Here is a 21,573-nt window from a genome sequence, read left to right on the forward strand (position 1 = left end):
GGATGAATACAAATAAGCGGTTAATTTCTAAAGAACTCTAGTAATTTTATTTGGAATTTAATCATTTAAAAAAAAAGAAAAGCCAGATAAAATAATTGATAAATCACTGCACTTGAGGGTTTTTGTTTTTGTTTTGCATTGTCCCCCGTCCCCCCCATGCATTTTCTGCCCCTGTGTTGTGGTTTTCTTAAATTTATTTGCTAAAATAATATTGTGTTATGATATGAACAATGAAGTTCTGTTGGATTGTTTTCCTTCAACTTAAAACTTCTGGCATTGCCTTCTTTTGAATATGGCAGCAGTATGGATATATATTTATGTAGGCAGATCTGAATCTAAATAATAAATGTAGATAGCATAAAACCCCAGTTTCACATTAAAACGTTCATAGCAAAGTTGTCCTTTGCATTTCTTATCTTTTCTATTAGCATTGAAATCCATCTCCTGTTTGGAGGGTGTCTTTGAATCCACCTGGACCCCTGGCATATCTATGCAGTGTTTTTGGCAAGATTTCAGAAGTGGTTTGCCATTGCCTTTTTCCTAGGTTGAGAGAGAGTGTGTGTATGTGAGACTGGTACAAGATCACCAGCTGGTTTTGTGCCTACAGCAGGACTAGAACTCAGCCTTTCCCAAAGTTCCAGCTGATGCCTTATCCACTACATCAAACTGGCTTTTTTGTTTTATGCTGACTGAATCACTGAACAGTTCCTTTTAATAATGAAGATTCCTATCCTGCAGCAGATGGATACTTACAGAAATCTACATTAGGAACTTTATGGCTGAACAATCCAATCCTTGATTTCATAAGAACATAGAACTGGAAGGAGCCATTTATGTAATGAATCCAATCCCTGCTTAGTACAGGAATTCAAAGCATCCTGAGCAGATAACTAGCAGTCTATTTCAACATCTCTAGTAAAGAGAAATCCAGCAGTCTTTGGATAATTGGTTCCTTGCTGAACTATTTTTATTGATAGAAAGATTTTCCTTAAATTCAGATATAATCTGCACCCCAGTAATAAAAATCTATTATTCATTGTTCTGTACTCTGAGCGGACTTTTCAACATTCTTCTTTGAAATCATTTAAGGCCTTTGAAGAGCTTGATCATATATCTCCTCAGCCTTCTCTTCTCAAGGTTCTACATCTCAATTTATTTCCATCTCTTTTCATAAGATGGTTCTTAGACCCCTGGCAATACCTCAGTGCTTTTCACTTCATCCATTCTAGTTTGTCTGAATATAAGGCTCTGCTATTAGCCACGATGGCCACAAAATGATAAAATATGCATCATGATACTGTTGACCAAAGAGACAACAATGTGATTGTGTCAGTCATGTTATTCTCTCTGACTGCAAATAGGTGTCACGTCATTTGCATTATAAGATGGTACACATGTCATTTGGTTTTCCTTGCCCCATATGCTACCTATTCATCCTCATGGTCTCAATCTCTCTCCATCTACTCAGAATGGAACATTGTATTAAAGGTCTGATTGTCGTAGGTTAAGGGAAAGCTATTGTCTCTTGTGATTTGGAAATACTCCTTCTGCTAATGTAGCCTTAAACTGCAGTTGCCTTTTTTTTTTTTTTGCAGCAACGTTACACTGCTGACACATTTTCAGTTTATAAACAACTTCTATTCCAAGATGTTTTTCACTGAACCAAAATAGTAGTTGAGTAGCTCTGCCTTTTCTTTGCTATTTGTTAGCATTTTGCCATCTTTACAGAACAGCTGTTGCACTAATTCTTTTCTTGTGAGTATATTGAAGAAGCTCCTTTTGTTATTCTTAGCATCCTTTGCCAACATCCTGCTGAGCTTTAATCTCCCCAAGTCCATGTCTACAGTTCTGGGCTACTTAGATGCCCCTCTTGTTTTCCATTATTTATCATACCAGGCTTTTTCTACTGTCCCCAATATGTTTCTCCCTGGAATTGTTACTGCCTTATTTTAGAAAGTCCCATCCATATTTAATTGCTTTTCCCATTAGTTTCCCCTGCCATGGAATTGAATTTTTTTTTGCTTAGACTTAAATGCAATTGAACTACTCTTCCCAAATGATCTAGATCAACTCTAAGTAATTTAGGTAGATTGAAGGAAATGCTGGAAGCATGATTAACTTTTTAAAAAATGAGCCTGACAATTTTAAATTGGGAAGACTAGCTGGGTTTTTGGATGAGGTGCCACTCCACAACCGGATGGAGGCTGATTTTATCTTTTCTGTCCTTCCTCAGAAAATCCGTTCCAAGGTTGAACTAGAAGTCCGTAATCTCCCAGAAGAATTATCCCTCTCATTTAATGCCACCTGCCTTGATAATGAAGTCATTCCTGGAGCTAAGTCTTGTGTTGGACTCAAGATCGGCGATACAGTGAGTTATGGGTGCACCATGTTAAGGCAAAAATAATTGCAGGGAGTTCCAATTAAAGCTACAATTAAGATGGTGATTTTCCATCATTTTAAAGAGAAATGTCATACTCTATTTCCAGTACTGTAAACATGCTATAGGGTTAAATATTAACCCCACAAGAGCTCTGAGAAACATTTATTGTAAGCTTTGCTCCAAGGTATTTAAAGCAACATTTCCTGAACAGAACATACATCTTTCCATTATCAAGCTAGGTTTTTGCCTCTATTTCCTGAGTCACCAGTCTGGAAATGATCACCTGATATCAGTCCTATTTTAGCAAATGTATTCTTGAAAAGAGGTCCATCAGTGTTTTTAAAAGCTCAACTATGATGAACAAGAATTAATTTTAATTAAATTTAGAAACATAAATTCCTGCAAAAGATAGGTAGATTTTGTGGTCAAAAAGCTGTTCCTTTTCTGCATTGTAGCAAAAAAAAAAAAATCAACACAAAATTTATGTTTTTTTAGTATCTGCATCCAGGCAGCAAATGTGTCACTATAATGTACTGCTATTACAAGAAGCACCATTTCAGTCCTTGCAGTCAAACAAAACAGCCAACCACAAGGAAGAAGCAAAAAATAGACATAAGTGCCAAGGAATCATGGGTCAAAAAGACCTCAATTATAGAACAGTACATTTTTTATTACAACAAATTCAATAAACTTGCTTCCTTCTATCTTTATGAACAACCTGTTTGTAAAGAACCAATAACACTTTGACATTTCCAAAGTTTTTCAAGAAGTCACACAAGCTCCTCTTAAGCTCAGAGAAGACACACAAGCTCCTCTTAAAGATTTGAGAGGAGCACAATTAGATCCACAATATATTTATTTCTGGAAAACTGGTACACAAAACAGATTTCAAATCTGGGCAGTTCAAAACATACTTTGAATATTTGTTTGTGAGAGATCATCCTCACATGTTCCTAGTTGCAATACAAAATTCAGGCTTAGGAACAGGGGTGGGATTCAAATTTTTTAACAACCGGTTCTGTGGGTGTGGCTTAATTGGTGGGCATGGCTTGGTGGTCATGTGACTGGCTGGGTGTGGTCAACTCAACATCATTCACATCAAGACATGCATCTCCTCACCTGGCCTCTCATGACTGTGGGGATGCTGCAACAGTCATAAGTGTGAAAAATGGTCATAAGTCACTTTGTTCAGTGCCATTGTAACCTTGAATGGTCACTCCACACAAGCAAAGTACCAGCAAAGGAGGGGAAGAAAAAATCCAGAGATGTTCCTGAGACAGGAAGTCTAGTCCTGCTAAGAACGTAATACGGGTTAACGGAGAGGCAGTTTCTGTAAGCAACATCAGAATGTTTCCTTCCTGCCTTCCTTACAGGATTAGGCCAGTAATTTCTTCTAACAACCGGTTCTCTGAATTGCCTAGAATGTTAACAACCGGTTCTAGCGAATAGGTGCGAACTGGTAGAATCCCACCCCTGCTTAGGAACCATTTTTATGTAATGCTTTTTTGAGACATTGCATCTCCTCTCCCTCACATTCAAGGCAGCTTAAAGTGATATGTAGCTATTTTAGTTTTAAAGAAACTTCTCTCTTCTCCTGACACAATTATTACTGGAGAGAGAATGTAGGATGTTTCATTGACAATGAGGCTAGTAATGCACCAATGGCCATCTGCGATCACCCTAGCTCCTTTTGCCTATTTTAGTCTGCCTTCTATGCACTAGTACTGTCCCCATGGCCATTTTGGTATTGACAGCCAAATAATCTATTTCCAGAAAGATTCTTGTCTGTAATGGTCAAAGCTAAAATGAATAAGCATTTGTTATTTGAATGAGCTATATGAACTTTAAATTCCTAAGCACGTTCTCTCCTCTTCCCAGGGTGAATGCACATTTTAAGAATCCAACTGCTTCCTATTGGAGAGGTAGAATTATATTAGAGAAAAGATATTCATTTATGTCAGTAGCATTTTAGTCTGCCCTTTAGCCTACGGCTTTTTGCCTTGGCAGACCTGTGAGACACAAAGTGAAAGAAAAAGATTGCTGTGTGTGGATAGTGAAGAGAAAATACTTTTCTGCAAATTCAGAAATTCTGTATATTGTCTCTGTCTGAACCATGCTAGGCAAGGATGGCAGTAGCAGGAAGTGGCTATAGTAGAAGAAAAGCCAAGATTTCTTATTACACAGCACACATAATATAGATTGTGACAATCATGGCTAGAAGGAGGACCTTCTCTCAGTCATTCATACCCTGGTCATTTCCCACATGGACTACCGCAAGGCATTCTACATGGGACCGATACTTGAACAGTATCTAGAAGATGGAACTGGTGCAGTATATGCCATAACTAGCAATTTTACACATTCTGAAGGTGGTACATATAATATCTCTGCTGTATGTGCCACAGGTGCCAGTTTGGTTCCGGGTCCAATTAAAAATGTTGAATTTAAAGCCCTTCATGGCATGGGACCAGATTATTTGAGAAACTGTTACATTGATCCATCCCACCCAGTCAGTCAGGGAAGGTTTGTATGGGCAGTGCTAATTAAAGAATCTCAACTGGCAACAACTAAGAAGAAGGCCTTCTCTGCTGCTGCCCCTGCCCTCTGGAACATAATTCCTCTCAATGTGAAATCTACCCACGCTTCCTGGCTTTCTGAAAAGGCCTTAAAACCTGCCTTTGCTGATTGGACCTCCGATGTGGGTGTTGCATACTGGAGATCGCTAGTGGATTAAGAAGATGTATTTAATTATTATGAGATTAGGATTAATCTCTACCCCATTGTATTCTGGTTCCTACTTTAGCTAATTTTTGTTAAATTGCATTTTAATATTTAATGTTTTATCACATTGTAAACTACCCAGAATTGCTTGATAATGAGATATACCTTTCATTAATTCATATCTTGCTCCCAGAAATGAGGTTGCCCCCCCCCTTCCCTTTTGGAAAAATGTGATGATCTTGGCTCTGTCAATCAATCCAAGAACTAAATAATAGCAGGCAAATTAGGGGTTGGTTGCTGGCCTGAGGATGCTCCCTTCACCTTTTAACTTAGTTAAACTTAACTTTTTAAACTCTGTTTTTATTTTGTTCTTTATTAATTTTGCTTTTAATTATGTCACTTTGAATTGGTTTTATGGTTTGTATTTGTAAACAACCCAGAGTCACTTGGATAGTGAGATGGGTGGTGTCTAAATTTGATAATGAAATTATAAAATAAAATAAATCAATGGTTACGATAGGAATAGAAATACTTAATGTAAGTAAGTAGTACTTACCTTTTGTTGTTGTGGTTTAAGTTTTTTGCCGTCCACTACACAATCCCAGCCCAGCTTATTTATGACATTGGAGATCAACTTAGGAAAAAAGAAATAAAAAAGAAGTTGAAAATGATTTGAGGGAGGGATGTGGAGTTGAACAACAATTGAACATTTTTCTTCCATCCACAATTTTTCCTCCTGAAATTAATGAGTGTTTCTTCCTCTTTTTATTAGTAATAGGTTAATTAAATATATGAAGATATCCATATAGCCTTCTTTGCAATCATGTGGAATTGGTTTCTCAAGGTTTCATTGCTGTTTCTGAACTTTACTGTACAGCCTGCAGCCCTAAATTTTTTAGTGGTCTCTCATTAAAATACTTGCAGGTTTAACCCTGCACAGATAATCCAAGCTGATATGTTCTATTGCCTGCTACAGGTGCATTAGCGTTACAAAGAAACTATACCCCTGTGCTGATTTTGCAACCAGTAACTCTGCCCAAACAATTATACGCTATTCTGGTTGATTTTTCTCTCTCTTTCTCCATATATACATCTAAACCAAATCTGATGTATTTAGGATATTTCCTTAACCTGAGTAATTCTTCCTCTTAAACTTCTCCCAAGGTGAGCTTCAGCGTTGAAGCGAAGGTCCGTGGTTGCCCAAAGGACCGGCAGACCTCTTTCACCATTAAGCCAGTCGGCTTTGAAGACAGCCTGACGGTTCTGTTGAAGTTTAACTGTGACTGTGCTTGCCAGGCGGATGCCGAACCTTACAGCAATAAATGTAACAATGGGAATGGCACCTTTGAATGTGGGATATGCCATTGCCACCCGGGCCGGCTGGGTTCCCAATGCGAGTGCTCTGAGGAAGAATATAGCCCATCCCAGCAGGACAATTGCAGCCCCACTCAGGGGCAACCAATTTGCAGCCAGCGGGGAGAATGCATCTGCGGCCAATGTGTTTGCTACAGCAATGATTTTGGCAAGGTATCAGGCAAATACTGTGAATGTGATGACTTCTCTTGTGTTCGCTTCAAAGGGGAACTATGCTCAGGTGAGTGGCATCAGCCTGAAGGAGTGGGATGGGCTTCTAAGAGCTGTAGATACCTACAAAGAAGAATGATTATTCCCAGAGAGTCTCCTTTCTGTCTTAAAAAACTCTACAATGTTTAAATACAATTCTAGTATAACAGTACAGGTAGTCCTTCAGTCCAAAATTTCTGTTGTTAAGTGAGACATTTTTTAAGTGAGTTTTGCCTCATTTTATGACCTTTCTTGCTATACTTGTTAAGTGAATCACTGCAGTTGGTAAGTTAGCAACCCAATTGCCAAGTGAAACTGGCTTCCCTACTGACTTGCTTGTCAGAAGGTCGCAAAAGGAGATCCTATGTCCTTGGCATACAGCAGCAGTCATGGATATGAACCAGTTGCTAAGCATCTGAATTTTGACCACATGATCATGGTGATGCTGCAATGGTCATAACTGTGAAAAACAGTCATAAGTCATGAGTTTTTCAGTGATGTTGTAACTTCGAACAATCACTAAACTAAGTCGAGGATTACCTGTATAATCTTTAAATATTACAATTTATATTTAAAGGTAAGATAAGATAAACAGAAAAAAGGCAAAGAGCAAAGAAAGAAAATATCATGATTTCCATCCTTCTTTCTACTGAATTGTTTCCTCTCCCTCTTTATATCTCTCTTCGCAGACAGGCAGGCAGCCTTATAAAATTATTTTGATTAGAAACTGATACTGAAAAAATCACGCATGTCTTTATCCTGTGGGAAGCTGCAGTGTTCTCATAACACACCTGCAAAAATGTAAATTCTTTAGAAAACACTTCATAATGAATAATTATAAATAGGATCAGAAACATCTGCAAGGATGTCAAAAGAAGTGCGAATAACAAAAACCAAGTTGCTCTATCACAATGAACTCTCCTATGTACATCATGGCACTGCACACATGTATGTAGGGATAAGGAATATTTAGTATTTGGTACACCTTTTCAATACATAGGCCTTTACATTTTTATTAAGGAACAGCAGTGTCTCATAGCATCCTCAGCAGCTCGCATAGCCAATTCATAACAACTGCTAAGAGGGATAATTCAGCAACATTTGGAGAACTAAAGTGTCTCATTTCTGGGTATATTTCAGGTGTTTTATGGCATAATCACATGTGGTTTGAAAAATAATAGAAGGAGCTATCTTTTTATTTCTCTATTTATGTCTAGGCTGTGAGCAAGCGCAGGAGTGTAAATATATCGCAGATTATTCATTCTCCTTCTGGCTAAAGAATAACTCAGATATTAAATTATCATTTGGATTGTAAACATACAGATGCAAAGTTATTTATGTTTGCCAGAGCAAGTTGGAATAACTATAAATACATATAATTTGTCATATAATTTTACTAAAATTGTTTGAGAAAGAACTGAAAAATCTGTTCCTTAAGAAAGAATTAAATCACAAGCTTGATATAGTAGGAGTTAGCAAAAAGTGTTTGTGTTTGTATGCCTCTAAAAGCAAGCTAAAACTTGCTGCTTAAGAAGAAAAAATAACAGTTAAACACTGTTTCCTACAATATAACCATTAACTTGGTGATCCAGATAGGACTCAATTTGCTTTCATGAAAGAGGAGGAAAGTGTTAGAAGCAGCTATCTGTTTGGAACTCATGACTGTTCGTGTGTGTGTGACTCAGTCTTAAAGGAAACAATTGCTGTGATTTGATTATGAGAAGTGGATGAATTGCACAGTACATGCTTATGTCTAGAACAACAATTCATTCTATTCCATGGAAGTTTCTGTATGTGTTGTAAAATACAACTATTGTGCAATGTGAGATGACAGGATGTTCCTCAACTATTGCTAAAGCAGGCTGGCCAGGTACACATCACACAACTTAATCATGTGTTTTTTCCCCAGAAACCTATTGCACTATTATGTTCTGCTAAGTGGCTACCAGAACAGTTAGAATTGATCTGGGCTGCAAAGTCTCATTTGGGCCTAATTTCCCATTTGAGGAGGACAGCCATGGCTTCCTCTCCTTAATAATAAAGAGCCAAGGCACAGTTTTGTACACAGTAACCTCAAGATTGCAACTTGGTACTACAAAGGGAAGGAAGGTGCTTGCTTTTCTCAAAGAACCCTTTGTGCAACCATTTCTAACTTGCTCTGAGAAAGATGTTAAAGGGCACTAGTTGTCTTAGAAATATGGATAAAAATGAATGTGGGGCTCTTAATGCTCTCTGAGCTTGGTTGTTTTCCTGAAGATGTTTCATTATCAAACTACATCACATCATCAGTACTAACCGTACTACTTGAAGTTTGCTCGAAACTGAATGTGAATTCTGAGTGGTTTTGCCATATCCCTTAATGGCCCTGCTGTATATTGTGTACTTCTAAGAACAATCTGTTGTCCAGATGAAGATGTTCCTCTACAAGAAAGATTTTCCTCCATATTACATTTCTTTGTGACATGGGACTTTAATTAATCCTGTGTATGAGAGCAAGTCAAGTGAAATGGCTTGCAAATCTGATTCTGAGACGTGGAGTTTAGCAGGAAAATCCAAAATCTAATCGGACATCTGTAATTGTTCCAAGAAACATTTCTATTTTTGCTGTTCTGCTTTCTAACCTTCCCCTTCAATATCTTTTGATGAAGCCGTTGTCTCTTGGTTTATTCCAGACAAGTAATTATTTCTTAGCTATGTGACAAACTCACAAACTGTTCCTAATATTGTATATATTTTCCTGGTACTGCTAGAGATTTTGTTCCAGCCAGCTGCTCATTCAGCTCATTTTCCCCATGATACACTGGAATTTCTCATTAACCAGTCTTCATTATCATTCGTCCTCTGCAGAGGGGGTTGTTGTCTGTCTGGCTATTTATCTGTTTGTCTGTCTATCTGCCTAACTGTCTGCCTCCTTCTCCCTTCCTCCCTCTGTTCATGAATGTGTATTAGTAGGTAAGTCAACACTATCGTAAAAATACTTCCGCTGATTATTTTCATGGCAGTTTTTCATAGAGGCCTCTAAGCTTTCCTCTCATAATGCAATAATGTTCTGATTCTAATGACTCCACTGCTTCAGTAGTTTCAAAGGGTCAGTGCACAACTGAACAAACTGTAAGCAAGGGCAAATCCTAGTTATTTGGCTACACTTAAGTAAACTATTAAGAGCAGGCACTTCGTTGCCTTTAGCTTTCCTTATCGTAGAGCAGTGCATTGGCTGATGAATTCTGGGGTTTGAAGTCCCCACATTTTAAAAATGCTGAGGAGATTGAGAAACACTGTTCTAGAGACACCATTTTGCACCATCTACAATGGTTAAATTAACAATTATATTTCAACCTTCCTGGGGTGATATCAGGGTGGTTAAAAGAAGTGACCCTGTGGTACTATTACAGACATTTTGACGGGATAGCAGCTGGTGAGGCTCAAATGAGATAAGCAAAAAGGTCTCCCATATATACTTGAGAATTTGACACTTCAGCCATTTGTGTTTTAAATTAATCATTTTATGTACACCAACATGCAGTACTGCATCCTGAGATATGACTCAGCTCTAACCCGTATGCATAAAATGAAGAGGAGTTGATGAAATATCACAAGTCTTTCTCCAGATCCCTGGGAAACTTGTTCAGTCCTGCTTGGAATGTCTGAAGAGAATCCCCAGTCTTTGAAGCCAATCTTGGGAAGAAGCCTTTTGTGGAAAAAAATAGGGAGAAATTCTCTATAACGAAGTAATGAAAATAAGTATTCGTTTAAACATTACTAACATTTGTATGACAAAAAAGAGTCAGAAAATAAAAATCACTTTCCTAAAATCAGTCAATGATCTCCAGAAATTATGTTACCCTTTTTAACTTTTGCATTTGTTTTCCATGTGTTTCGGGAGAAAGGTTGGGAAGTAAAGAGGAATTGACTTCTTTAATACTAAAATCGAGATCTTAGCATTAAAAATAAAGCTTTCTGAGAAGCATCCCCTCCTTCTCCCTTCCCTTCCATGGCCTCCATTACAGACCCATTTTCATATGATTGTAGGACATGGGAAATGCGTCTGTGGAGACTGTGCCTGCGACCCTGATTGGACTGGAGCATATTGCAACTGTACAACTCGGACAGACACCTGCATGTCCAGCAATGGGTTGATGTGCAGTGGGCAAGGCCGCGGATACTGTGCCTGTGGGAAATGTGTCTGTACTCAGCCTGGCTCTTTCGGAGAAACCTGTGAGAAGTGCCCAACCTGTCCCGATGCCTGCACCATCAAAAAGTGAGTGCCAAATTCTGATTTGGTTTCAAGAGAAAGAAATCAGTTCTTAATGTTTGAGCCTTAGGACTTCCCAATTACTCATAACCCTAGGTAATGGTACCTGCATTCTTCAGGAAAGAAGTTGATTTTTATTCCGCCCCAAAAGCCACCTACTCTTGACCTAATTTCAAGATTAGCTCTCTGAACTAAATTTTAAAAACATTTTGCAATTTTGGAATTCTGACCAAATTATCTTGGTCCCCACCAACAGCAAAGGAGACTAGGGAGGTTGCCTGTGATATTGCCTATAGCCCTTAGAAGATGGCCCCAATGAAACAAAGATTAAGTTTAGCACAAGTTTGTCAAATTCAAGTCCCAAGCTTTCAGGTGAGTTATATTTTAGGTGTTCTACTGCTTTTCCTCTAACACCAGGGTCTGAAATTTAGGATATTTAGAAGTACTAATGGTTTAGGTTTTCCGACTCAATGAGCACACAGAATAGTCAAACCTTCCTCACTTTTTTTTCCTCCACTGACAGTTTAAACTCTGGCAAGAAAAGATCCAATGGCAGTGATATAAGTGATGATACATAGCCAGCAAAATTCCTTGAAATTCAAATGATCACATGTCCTATCGCGACAAATGTATAAGTCCTAAATATTCTGCATTGTATGATGAGATGGGTGTTACAAACCTGTTTCTTGTTTTAATGTATGTGCTTCTGTAGTGAACACAGAAAACTTTCTGCTCATTTAGCAAAGATTCTTTTCAGAATCGGGGACACTGAAGCACCCTCAATTAGTAATATCAGCATTTAATAAGATAAAGTACTTTCCTAGAATAACCATTATACAGTAAATTAAAATGGCAGTGGATAAATGTCTTAGAAGATTGCATCTGATTTTCAAGGATATACTGTACTGACACATGGAATCTGTAAGATCTTGCAGCTTTTGTCAAAATGAGGAAAGCAACGTTGCACAATTGGGCTGCAAGTCAAACTTTTTCTTACATAGGTGCAACCATTTGTGTGAAAAAAGCAGGCTTTGCACTGCAGTGATGCAATACTGCCTTCATATTATACCTCTTTGTCTTCCTGTAAATGTGGCAATGGTGAGCTGTGGGTTAAATGCATAATAAAAAGGGATGATCAGTTTTACGTTTACACTTTTTAAACTGTTCTGCTAAAAGATTATGTTTACACCTCTCCCTAAATTGGTCGTATGAGGGCCTGGAATGAAGCTCTCTGCCTGTATTCCCACTGGCCTGTACTTGATAGGTCAGTGGGAATAAAATCTGTAGTCATCCCTCAGATCTTTTTAAAACAATGACTGCTATTTCCAAATCATTGGGATCTGGCCATGCTTGTGAATGTCAATATTTGTAAACAGCAAGAACAAATTAGACTGAATTGTTTTTAATCGGCTCAAATCGGGTTAGATCATATCCCAGGAGACTTCCAAAGTCTTAACAATCCTAATCAAATTCCTAGCCTGTGATGACATTATTAGTGGCCACTCAGGTAAGTTGCCTAAATCCCATTCATAACATTCATAAGTCAGTATCTCCTCCTTGTAGAATTAACTGAAAAGTCTTTCTCAGTTTTCTGGTAAAATGTTTTAATTTTTTAAAAATATGTTATTATGTTTTTTGCTGTCCACCTCGCTGCCAAATGACTATATAACAGTAAAACTGTCTGTATCATCCATAATTCAGATTTTCTATAATGAGGTATTAAAATATGGCTGGGAATTTTGTCTGACTTTTCTGAAAAAGTTCTGTGTTGTTTATCTTTCATAATATTTCTTTCCTAGCAGTGAAGCAATTTCTTAAAAAGCTTTTTGTTTTACTTAAGATACTGAGCAGTACATTATTCTTGTGCTCTTTCTACATGCATAACAGCAATGGTGAACATGTTTTTTTGGCAAAAAATAAAGGAAAAAACTGAAAAGAGGGAAAATCTGGAAGAATCAAAATTTTAAACTGTTTATAATTGTGCTTTACAGAGAAAAGTTCTGGAGCAAAACCAAGGAAAATATACAAAATCATATTCTAATAAAAATATCTAAACTCAGACAGTATAGGTCAATGTATTTTTAAAAGACAATTCAATTTCCATATTTTTCACATGAATGTGAAAGAAGGCATTGTGGTACTATTTCTACAGTACAAGTTAAATGACCAAAATAAAGGATAAATATAAGTTTTGTGGGGGAAATGATGTAAGGTCACTATAATTACAGCTTTTGGGGGGTATTGCTTCAGCACGTTTATAGCATTCAAACCACAATTTAGAACAAGTTAATGTGGACTAGCAATGTTAGGTTAAATAGGTTAACTTTTTTTTGTAATCCTTACACTGTCTTGCTACATATGGAAACAGGAAGTTCTGCTGAAAGCAAAGAAAGATATGAAATGCTCGTAATGTCCTGAAATAATACAGTCTGTAATTACTTTGTCCAGATGGAGGACAACCGCCTCTTTCTGCTGAAAAAATAAAGTTGATAAAATATTTCAGCATTAATCTGAGCCCCATGGTTCAAACTGTCTAGTTTTTAAAGGGATCACTGTCTGAAGAAAACAGTCCTCCCCCCGCATCTCTCTCTTACAGCTGCCCATCTTACAACTTAATTCTGGATGGTTTCCCATCAAAAATACAATGATCTGCATTTCTTCTGTTCATATCCTTATTGTCACTCTCTACAAAGCTGTACAGAGAGTTCAAGCTATGTTTTCTATTTCTACTCCATCAGAGTCTTTACTGTTCGGTCACTTTTTCTACTTGCTTATTTCTGGCTAGTTTACTTTTATTCCCAGGCTTTTTGGTTTCTGTTTATTCTATTTAAACAATCTGTTTATTCTGCCTGTTCATTCTGTGGCTGTAAAATTCTGTGTGCTCTAAAATAGAAATCTTGTTCTCTCCCCTCCTGGTTCTGCTACTTGATAGGCAGCTGGGCTGTCCTGATGCTAAGGGGAGGGGCTGGGAAGAGGCTAGAGGTGGCAGCCGATCTCTCCTCAATCCGTCAATGATTTTGATACTTTTATTGATCAAAGTGTGTGCTTGTGGGGGAGGCAGATTGTTTGCATAAATGAAATCATTATCAGGAATAGAAATCTCTTGAAGTTTATTACTGAAACGCTGCTCCTTGTGTGAAACAGAACCTTTCCTGGTGGTAACTACTAAGATCTTTATGGTGCATTTCTAGATTGGATGTTTAAATTAAGAAAGTTTAAATCTGTATGTTCCACGTGTCAGCTGAAACTTAAACAGAGATCGGCTTGATTGCTGGACATGTGGCTGCAGCAGTGCTTCAGTAGGCATACTAATAACCTGCAGCTCTTATCAACTTGATAAGGATTGTCTATTTGGCTTTCTTGTTCCTTTTGCATGCAGATCTGTTCTCCAAGTAATCCTTCTCCAAGCCTCCAGTGCCTTACTATTACATCTACTGCCCTTTCATAGGACTTGAGCTGACAGCCAAATTGTGCGAGAAATGGGGTCTGATCACATCACCTGATTCTTACTGTGGGTTTTCCCATCCCTTAATTAAACCTGATGAATCAGAATCATTATCTTGTGGGCACTTGTAGGCATGTATTCATTTTTTGTTATGTCTGTTTATCCTCTGGATGAATCTGAATGCTCATTATTTTCTGTTCTGTTTCCTGTTGCATGTCTATCTGCCCTATGTCATGTTCCCCACTGGATTGCATTGGACTATTATCTTCTCTTTTTAATTGATAGGAAACCATATCCAACATGGTGATTCACAGCTTTAATAATCACTGAGTGCTGAATGTTGTCACTTGTTTATTTCTTTTCTTATTGGTACAAAATTTTTAGAATGATTTTGTTGCAGTTACAACCGGAGTCAGCATAGTTTTAGGGCCTCTACCCATGAAGATTTTTTTATTGTTGCTCCTGTTCAAAGTGGGAAAGAATTTTAAGAGTGGATCAGAGCTTTTTCACCATCTGTTTCTTCCGCTTCTTCTTTCCCTTCCCTTTTCTGCTCAGGTTTCTATTTATACGACCTTGAGGCTGACTATAGTCCATGTCTGAACTGAACCTGATAGCATATCACTTCCTGTTCCATATGTCATCTCCACTGCATTCATGCTTTATGCTAAAAGAAATGTGCAACTCACTTGTCAATCTAAATGAAACATTTCCTCTCTTCAGAGGTTGTTCAGAGCTTCCGGTTCTGAGCTTTCTGTGCTGTAAATTTTTCTTTGAACTTGGTAGCCGTTCTCTATGTTGCTATTTTATTTTGCATCTTCATTTCGATACACTGCTTCTCTCCCAGGTTTTGCAATGATAGAACTAAATAGATGCCACCTCACCAGAAAAAAAAAACACTGAAATGAGGCAAGTATGGCATTACTTAAAGTAATTACTTATTAATTACTGTAACTGTTGGGTTATTTTCAGTTATTCTAACCAAGAGTCTAGGACTCATGGAACAACAACAATTTGAACTATATAGTTCAAATTGTACATTTAGAAGTAATAACTTAATTGTATTATAACCACATTAACCATACTGAGAAGGAGAGAAATTGTGGCTACTCTGTGCAAATGCTATCGGGATGTAATACACAGATTTCTTGAGTTCTTTCAAAATGTTCTCTAACCAGTTTTGATTAGGTAGCCCTTCAAATAAAGAGTACATCCTCAATAAAATAAAATGGATGCCCCATTTAGTCATAGGAAACTAACAGGTAACAGAGTAAGACATCATGGAGTTGTGAGAGGAGGAAGGGAGCTAGCTAGAGAGAAGACTTCATATCATGGGACGTGGCAGCAGTATTTGCTATTGCTCCCTGTTGTCTTTGTTCATGACTCTCTCTTCTGCACAGGGAATGTGTGGAATGCAAGAAATTTGGGAGAGGAATCCTGATAGAACAAGGCACCTGCAACCGTAATTGCCGGGATGAGATTGAGTTGGTGCAGGAACTTGGTATGTAAGAATTATAGTGGTGTTTTTTTTGCAAGAACTGTTGTTGTTTTCTTCTAAATTCCTTTCCTCTTCCTCCTCCTCCCTTTTCTGACTTAGAAACTTTCCAGATGATTCAGTTTCTAAGTTAAATGAAGTCACTCTTCCTTTAACGGAGAGCATTTAGATCTCCAACAACAAAGCCAAGGCTAAACTGTGAATATTGCCTGCTTGAGATACAGGCAGTCTTCAATCATTTGTTTAGTGACTGAGCAAAGTAACAGTGAGGCTGAAAAATGTGAGTTATGACCTGCCTTTGGACTTACAACTGACACAGTGTCCCCATGGTCATCTCATCACAATTCAGGTGGTTGGCAAGTGGCAAGTGTTTATGGGGGTCCTGGTGTGCCAAGATCACATGATTGCCATTTTTGATCTTCCCAGCTTCTCACAAGCAAAGTCAATGGAGGAAAGAGAGCCAGATTTGTTTAACAACCAAATTATTCTTTTTACCACCAAGGTAAAAAAGGGTTGTAAAATCAGTCATGGTCACATGAGGACTCACTTAAAAACATCGCTTAACAATGGAAGTTTTACTCCAATTGTGGTTGTATGTTGAGGACTGTCTATATAGTGTTGAACACAGATTCAGCATCATCTACCCAAACAATAAACCATGCATATGCAAGACTCGAAGCAGTTAATCTCATCATTATAGAAAATTAAGGTTTTAACACAAGAATTCAAGCAAGAGCTCTATTTTAAATGAGACACCTATAAATAGACAAACTATCTCAGCAGAGCTCTGTCTGTTTTCCTTTGCTTTTTTACATAATAGGGAAGGTTTGTCTTTTTCATGAAGGAGGGGCACTTTGCATATGTAGCTTGTTTTTGGCATCTACTGTTTCTTTTTTTAATATCAGAAAACTCTCACCAGCATATCTTCCTTTCTTGTTCATACGGAATTAATGAAAAATAGAATAGTGATGTCACACCAATTCCCCCTATAGATGTTAAATTGCAACAAAAATAAGTATTTTTAAAAAATTCTAAGTAAAGGATCTTATAGCCTTTTATCTTCGGACTTCATAGCTAGTTTAAGAGTCACTATTCCATCGATTCCCACCTCCAGAACCTATCCAGAAAGATAACATAATATATAGCACCAGAGATCACTGAAAACTGAGCAGACACCACAGGTGTTACTATTAAAAAAAAAGAATCAAAAGGTTTCTAAAGTTTCCTTTCTCATAATTTGTGGCTCTGGGTGACATATAAATTCAATAAATAAATAAATACAAAAGTTAATTCTTTTTTTTAAAAAAAAGAATAAATACAATGACAACCTACCCCAAACCAACAAAATCAAAAACATAAACCCCTAATTGAAGCCAACAATAAAAATATGCACACACATTACAGAACAGTTTCATCCATCATCCTGGCACAAATGCACAAGAGAGCCAGATCTTTACAGCAATATCAAAGGCCAAAAGACTCAGGACTGTTAGAACCCTGGGTGAAGCTCATTCCAAAGATCAGGTGTCCCTGCAGAGAAGACATGCCTCCAAGGACAGAGAGATGAGACCAGAACATGCCAGCCCTGTGCAGCCTCTTGAGATGGACAGAGTTGACTGGGAGAGATGGCTCCCCAATTTATTTATTTGACTGATTAATAGTCTGCCTAACTCTCAGAGCAACTTCATCTTAATGATTCCTGAAATAGGAATGGCTTTGTAGGTGCTTTCTACGCCTTCCCTCCCTAGCACCAAGAGGATCACTTAAATAAGGTCACCAGCCAGTAATATGTGAAAACAATAAGGGTGAAGAAATATCTAGTTTTACTGTTTCCATTGCCATAAAACAATTAATAAAGGCTATTCACTCCATAGTCATGAGAGGGGGGATGTACTTTTGGACTTGCAAGATTCTGTTAATATAGCTTTACAATAAAATATATTAGCTCATCTGACTGTGTTTCCTGTCTGTTCTGCCCCTCAAAGCTGACAATGGCTGATGCCAGACCCAAAACTAGGTGGGCACATTTCAGAGAAGAACACCCCAATTCCCCATGCCCAACAAAAAATCTTGGTAGAACATACCAAGTTGGCTCCCTTCTATAATTAAGTTGTGAATGGGCCTAGGCTTTATTACAGACTGTCTTGACATTAAAGGGCAGAAGCCAGAAAACAGAACCACCTAAAAACTAATGACTGGATGCCAGGGCAGTGCGTAGGAAGCTGGAACATGGAACTGGCACCCACCCAAATACATCTGTTGTTGTCTTCCAACAAAAAGTTTTTCATTAAGACAACTCCAGCAACTTCCATGCTAGAATCCAGCCTGAAATTAATTGGTAATGGATCCAGATAAATGGTCTAGTCTACAAGAAAATGCCAGAGAAGCCTACTAAAAATAAAATAGTACAAATTAGCTGATAAATATTAAAATAAAAGGAGGCTGTTTCAAGAAGTAAATTTACAGACATTTTAATTGCCTGTTGGAAGCAGTCAATCAGTCCCCTTCAGCTACATGTAATTAGTCAAGAAAGGTTTTTAAAGTCAGGAATTAGGCCATAGTACTGCAGCAGTCAAGAATAAAATAACTTCACAATGAGTGAAATGTTTATGTTCTGAACATATTCTTGGATTAAATAAATAATGGTGTGACATTTTGCTTGTGGCAGATAAGCATGATTTTTTTTTTCTTCAGATATATCACTGCCCACTCATTGAAGGTTTCTTAATAATGGCCTTATCTACCCAGAGTATGGCCAGAATTATTGAGAAAATGCTGTTAAAAATATTACTGTATAAGGATGAAAGTACGTTGGTGAAGCATTGACAATTATTGTTGCTGGAAAGTAGACTATATAATGAATATAATATCCTGAGAATTTTTCTTTACTGTTAAAACTTCTTTCATTTTTAGTCTGCTTTTTGGAAAACCAGAAAGCTATCCTTGCTTTGCAGAACAGAAGTTCAGGTTGTTTCTATTAAGTCAGCTTCATATTTTGCAGTAAAACTGGAAGTTTGATGTTAGTACCAATCATGTCGACTATTCCAATAGCACCCAGGAATACATTTGAATTTAATTGGCCTATAGGTAAAGCATCCTAATGGGCCCATCACTTTGGCAGAAGTGAATGATGGCTGAAGATCTGCAACTTGAGAAGGGGTTTAAAAGAAATTCTTCTATATTTTCACACTTCTTTTGAGAATAGCAGATACAAAATGTGATGTGCCACATGGATCAATGATAATGGACACATGTCTGGAAAAACAGTCTTTACATACCCTGTTTCTCCAACAGTATGGCCTCCCCCAATAGGAAGTCCCAGCATGTTTTATAGGCATGAAATGAAATTAAGCCCCTCCCCCCAAATTAAGGCCTATAATAAAACATGAGAAATGGGGGGAATGGGGCGGGGCTTGCCATTAGGAAGTACATTTGTTGCACACCCGGATATGGTGCTGCCTGCGTTGACCCCAATATGAAGTGCCCCACCAACGCAGAGGTCAACATCCAAGCCATCGCTGCCCACCCACCCAAAGATGCAGGGGGGGGGGGAATTAAGTCACCCCTGAAAAGACGGCCTAGCCATTTTTTCGGGGCTCAAAAAAAAAATAAGACCCAGCCTTATTATATGAGAAACATGGTAGATGGTGTGATTTGTCAGAGTCACCCTGTTTCTTTAACACCCCTGGTGACAATTCTAGATGTAAATGCTAACTATTTCTTGATTAATGTCAGGGAACTAAATGTTTTTTCCTTTGTCCTCTTCTGTAGGAGGCAAGGGGAAAGATGCTGCGAACTGTACATACAAGGATGAGAATGACTGTGTAGTGTACTTCCAATATTACGAGGACTCCAGTGGCAAATCTATCCTCTATGTTATTGAGGAACCAGGTGAGGGCCAAGGACCACTAAAATAAGTCTTCAGTTTGGATAGCAAGTTGATACTTTGCAGGATGAGAAATGCCAGAACTCAGCTTGGTATTCCATATTAATTTGGAATGTATGAGAGGGATGATTATAGCGACAAGTGAGGTTCTTAAATGCATGTTTACAGGACAAGATATGGCTATTTGAGAACAAGATATGGCTATGGAAAAACATAGATTCTAACTGAGACATGGGATGAAATACCTTGGTTTTCAGTGTATTAAATACCTTAAAAACTAATTATGGACATAACTGTACAAGCTCAACATGAATACAAAAACTGAATGTGGTTCATATTATAATAAGATAAGAGCTAGTTGACATCATAGCTTCCTTTTTCTAGCCCTAACTTTCACCAAACCATCCCCATTTTCACTGGAGCAAGGACCTCATAGATTTTTAGAGATACAAAAGGAAGTCACTGACCCTAATTACTTGTATAAGGACCATTTTCTATATTATTCATGTTGTATTGTATTTTTGTTATGGATAGCACCAGGAGAAGCAATATCAATTTCATTGTAGATATGTATAATGACAATTATTATTATTATTATTATTATTATTATTATTATTATTATTATTATTATTATTATTAATCACACAGTCAGCCAGATGTTCAGACTGGGTTTGGCATTTTTGTATACCTATCGAGTCCTTATCAAGGACCTGGGATAGGCAAACCTGGATGTTTAATGGTGTTACAGACATTGCTGCAGGATGGAAGCTGTTCGAAGTCAAGCTGCCTTCTGCAATTGCAAACATAATAATAAATAATAATAATAAATTGAAAACATCATCATTATTGCTGTTATTGTTATTGTTGTTGTTATTATTATTATAACTTTAGATGGGCAGTTATTTCTTTATGATATCAGTTTTCTCCCGCCTTTTTCCTTCAAAAGGCAGGGAGGAAAGATCCTTGCTATCTCATTAGAAATTAGTAAACTCACAATTATCCATTCAGATTACTTTTTTTTTTTACAAGGTACATAATCATGTGAAAACAATATAGGAATGGTTCATGAATTAATATATGCAGAACAAAAGGATTAGGAAGAGATAGATCCATTAATCCTTAATTGTGGCCAATCAATTCAGAAAGAGATCACCGCTAGAAATATTTGGAAGGTGCTGAAGGGCCTATTTCCCCTTAGCCTAGGACAGCAAGGGAAGCCAGTGACAATAAGGCAAACTCATTCCCCAACCTGAAATCATATTAGAAAAAAATCTGAATTATCAGATGCTTTAAATCAGGGGTCGCCAACCTTTTGGACCACAGGGACCACCAAACTTATAATTTTAAATCCCAGGGACCACTAACCGGTTCTGTGGGCATGGCCTAATTTGTGAGTGTGGCTTGGTGGTCATGTGACTGGCTGGGCATGGCTTGTGTGTAAATATTATAAATATTTATATTAATATTGATTTTTTTATAAAAAAGAGCAACTTTTATCCAAAATCAGTCAAAGCAGGCAGGCAGATTGAGTTGCTCACATAACCATTCAGTGATCTATCTATCTGCCATCGGCTAGCTCAGTCTGTCACATAAAATTTGCTTGCCGTGAGTCTGCACTGAATAATAGAACCTTCAGTGCTAAGGGAGGTTCGGCTGTCCTTAAAAGCAGAGCTGAAGATCTAAAGACTAGCTAGAAAGCAAGAAATCCAACCATTTCCTGCTTCCTAGCTAATCTAAATCTCCCAGCACAGCAGAACACCTGATGGTCGGAAAAAGGAAAAATAGCAATTTAGCAGGCAGGTTTGCCAGGTAAGGAGTGAGTGGGTGGGGAGGG

General features: G+C 37.7%; 1 protein-coding gene across 3 annotated transcripts in view; it reads left to right on the forward strand.

Moving 5' to 3' along the window:
• Window positions 1-21,573, forward strand: part of ITGB3 (integrin subunit beta 3) — an 80,704-nt gene that overhangs the window by 54,232 nt on the left and 4,899 nt on the right. For 2 of the 3 annotated variants that reach the window (XM_026718275.2, XM_087917545.1), the window contains exons 9-13: window positions 2,234-2,368; window positions 6,266-6,695; window positions 10,694-10,922; window positions 15,759-15,859; window positions 19,625-19,744. In XM_026718275.2, coding sequence (XP_026574060.1) covers window positions 2,234-2,368; window positions 6,266-6,695; window positions 10,694-10,922; window positions 15,759-15,859; window positions 19,625-19,744 — 1,015 coding nt within the window. The remainder of the gene's footprint in view (window positions 1-2,233; window positions 2,369-6,265; window positions 6,696-10,693; window positions 10,923-15,758; window positions 15,860-19,624; window positions 19,745-21,573) is intronic. The other variant, XR_015740309.1, reaches the window with a different exon arrangement.

Source organism: Pseudonaja textilis, chromosome Z (assembly GCF_049901715.1).
Source record: "Pseudonaja textilis isolate UNSWEBS1 chromosome Z, rPseTex1.2, whole genome shotgun sequence".
Taxonomy (NCBI): Eukaryota; Metazoa; Chordata; class Lepidosauria; order Squamata; family Elapidae; genus Pseudonaja; species Pseudonaja textilis.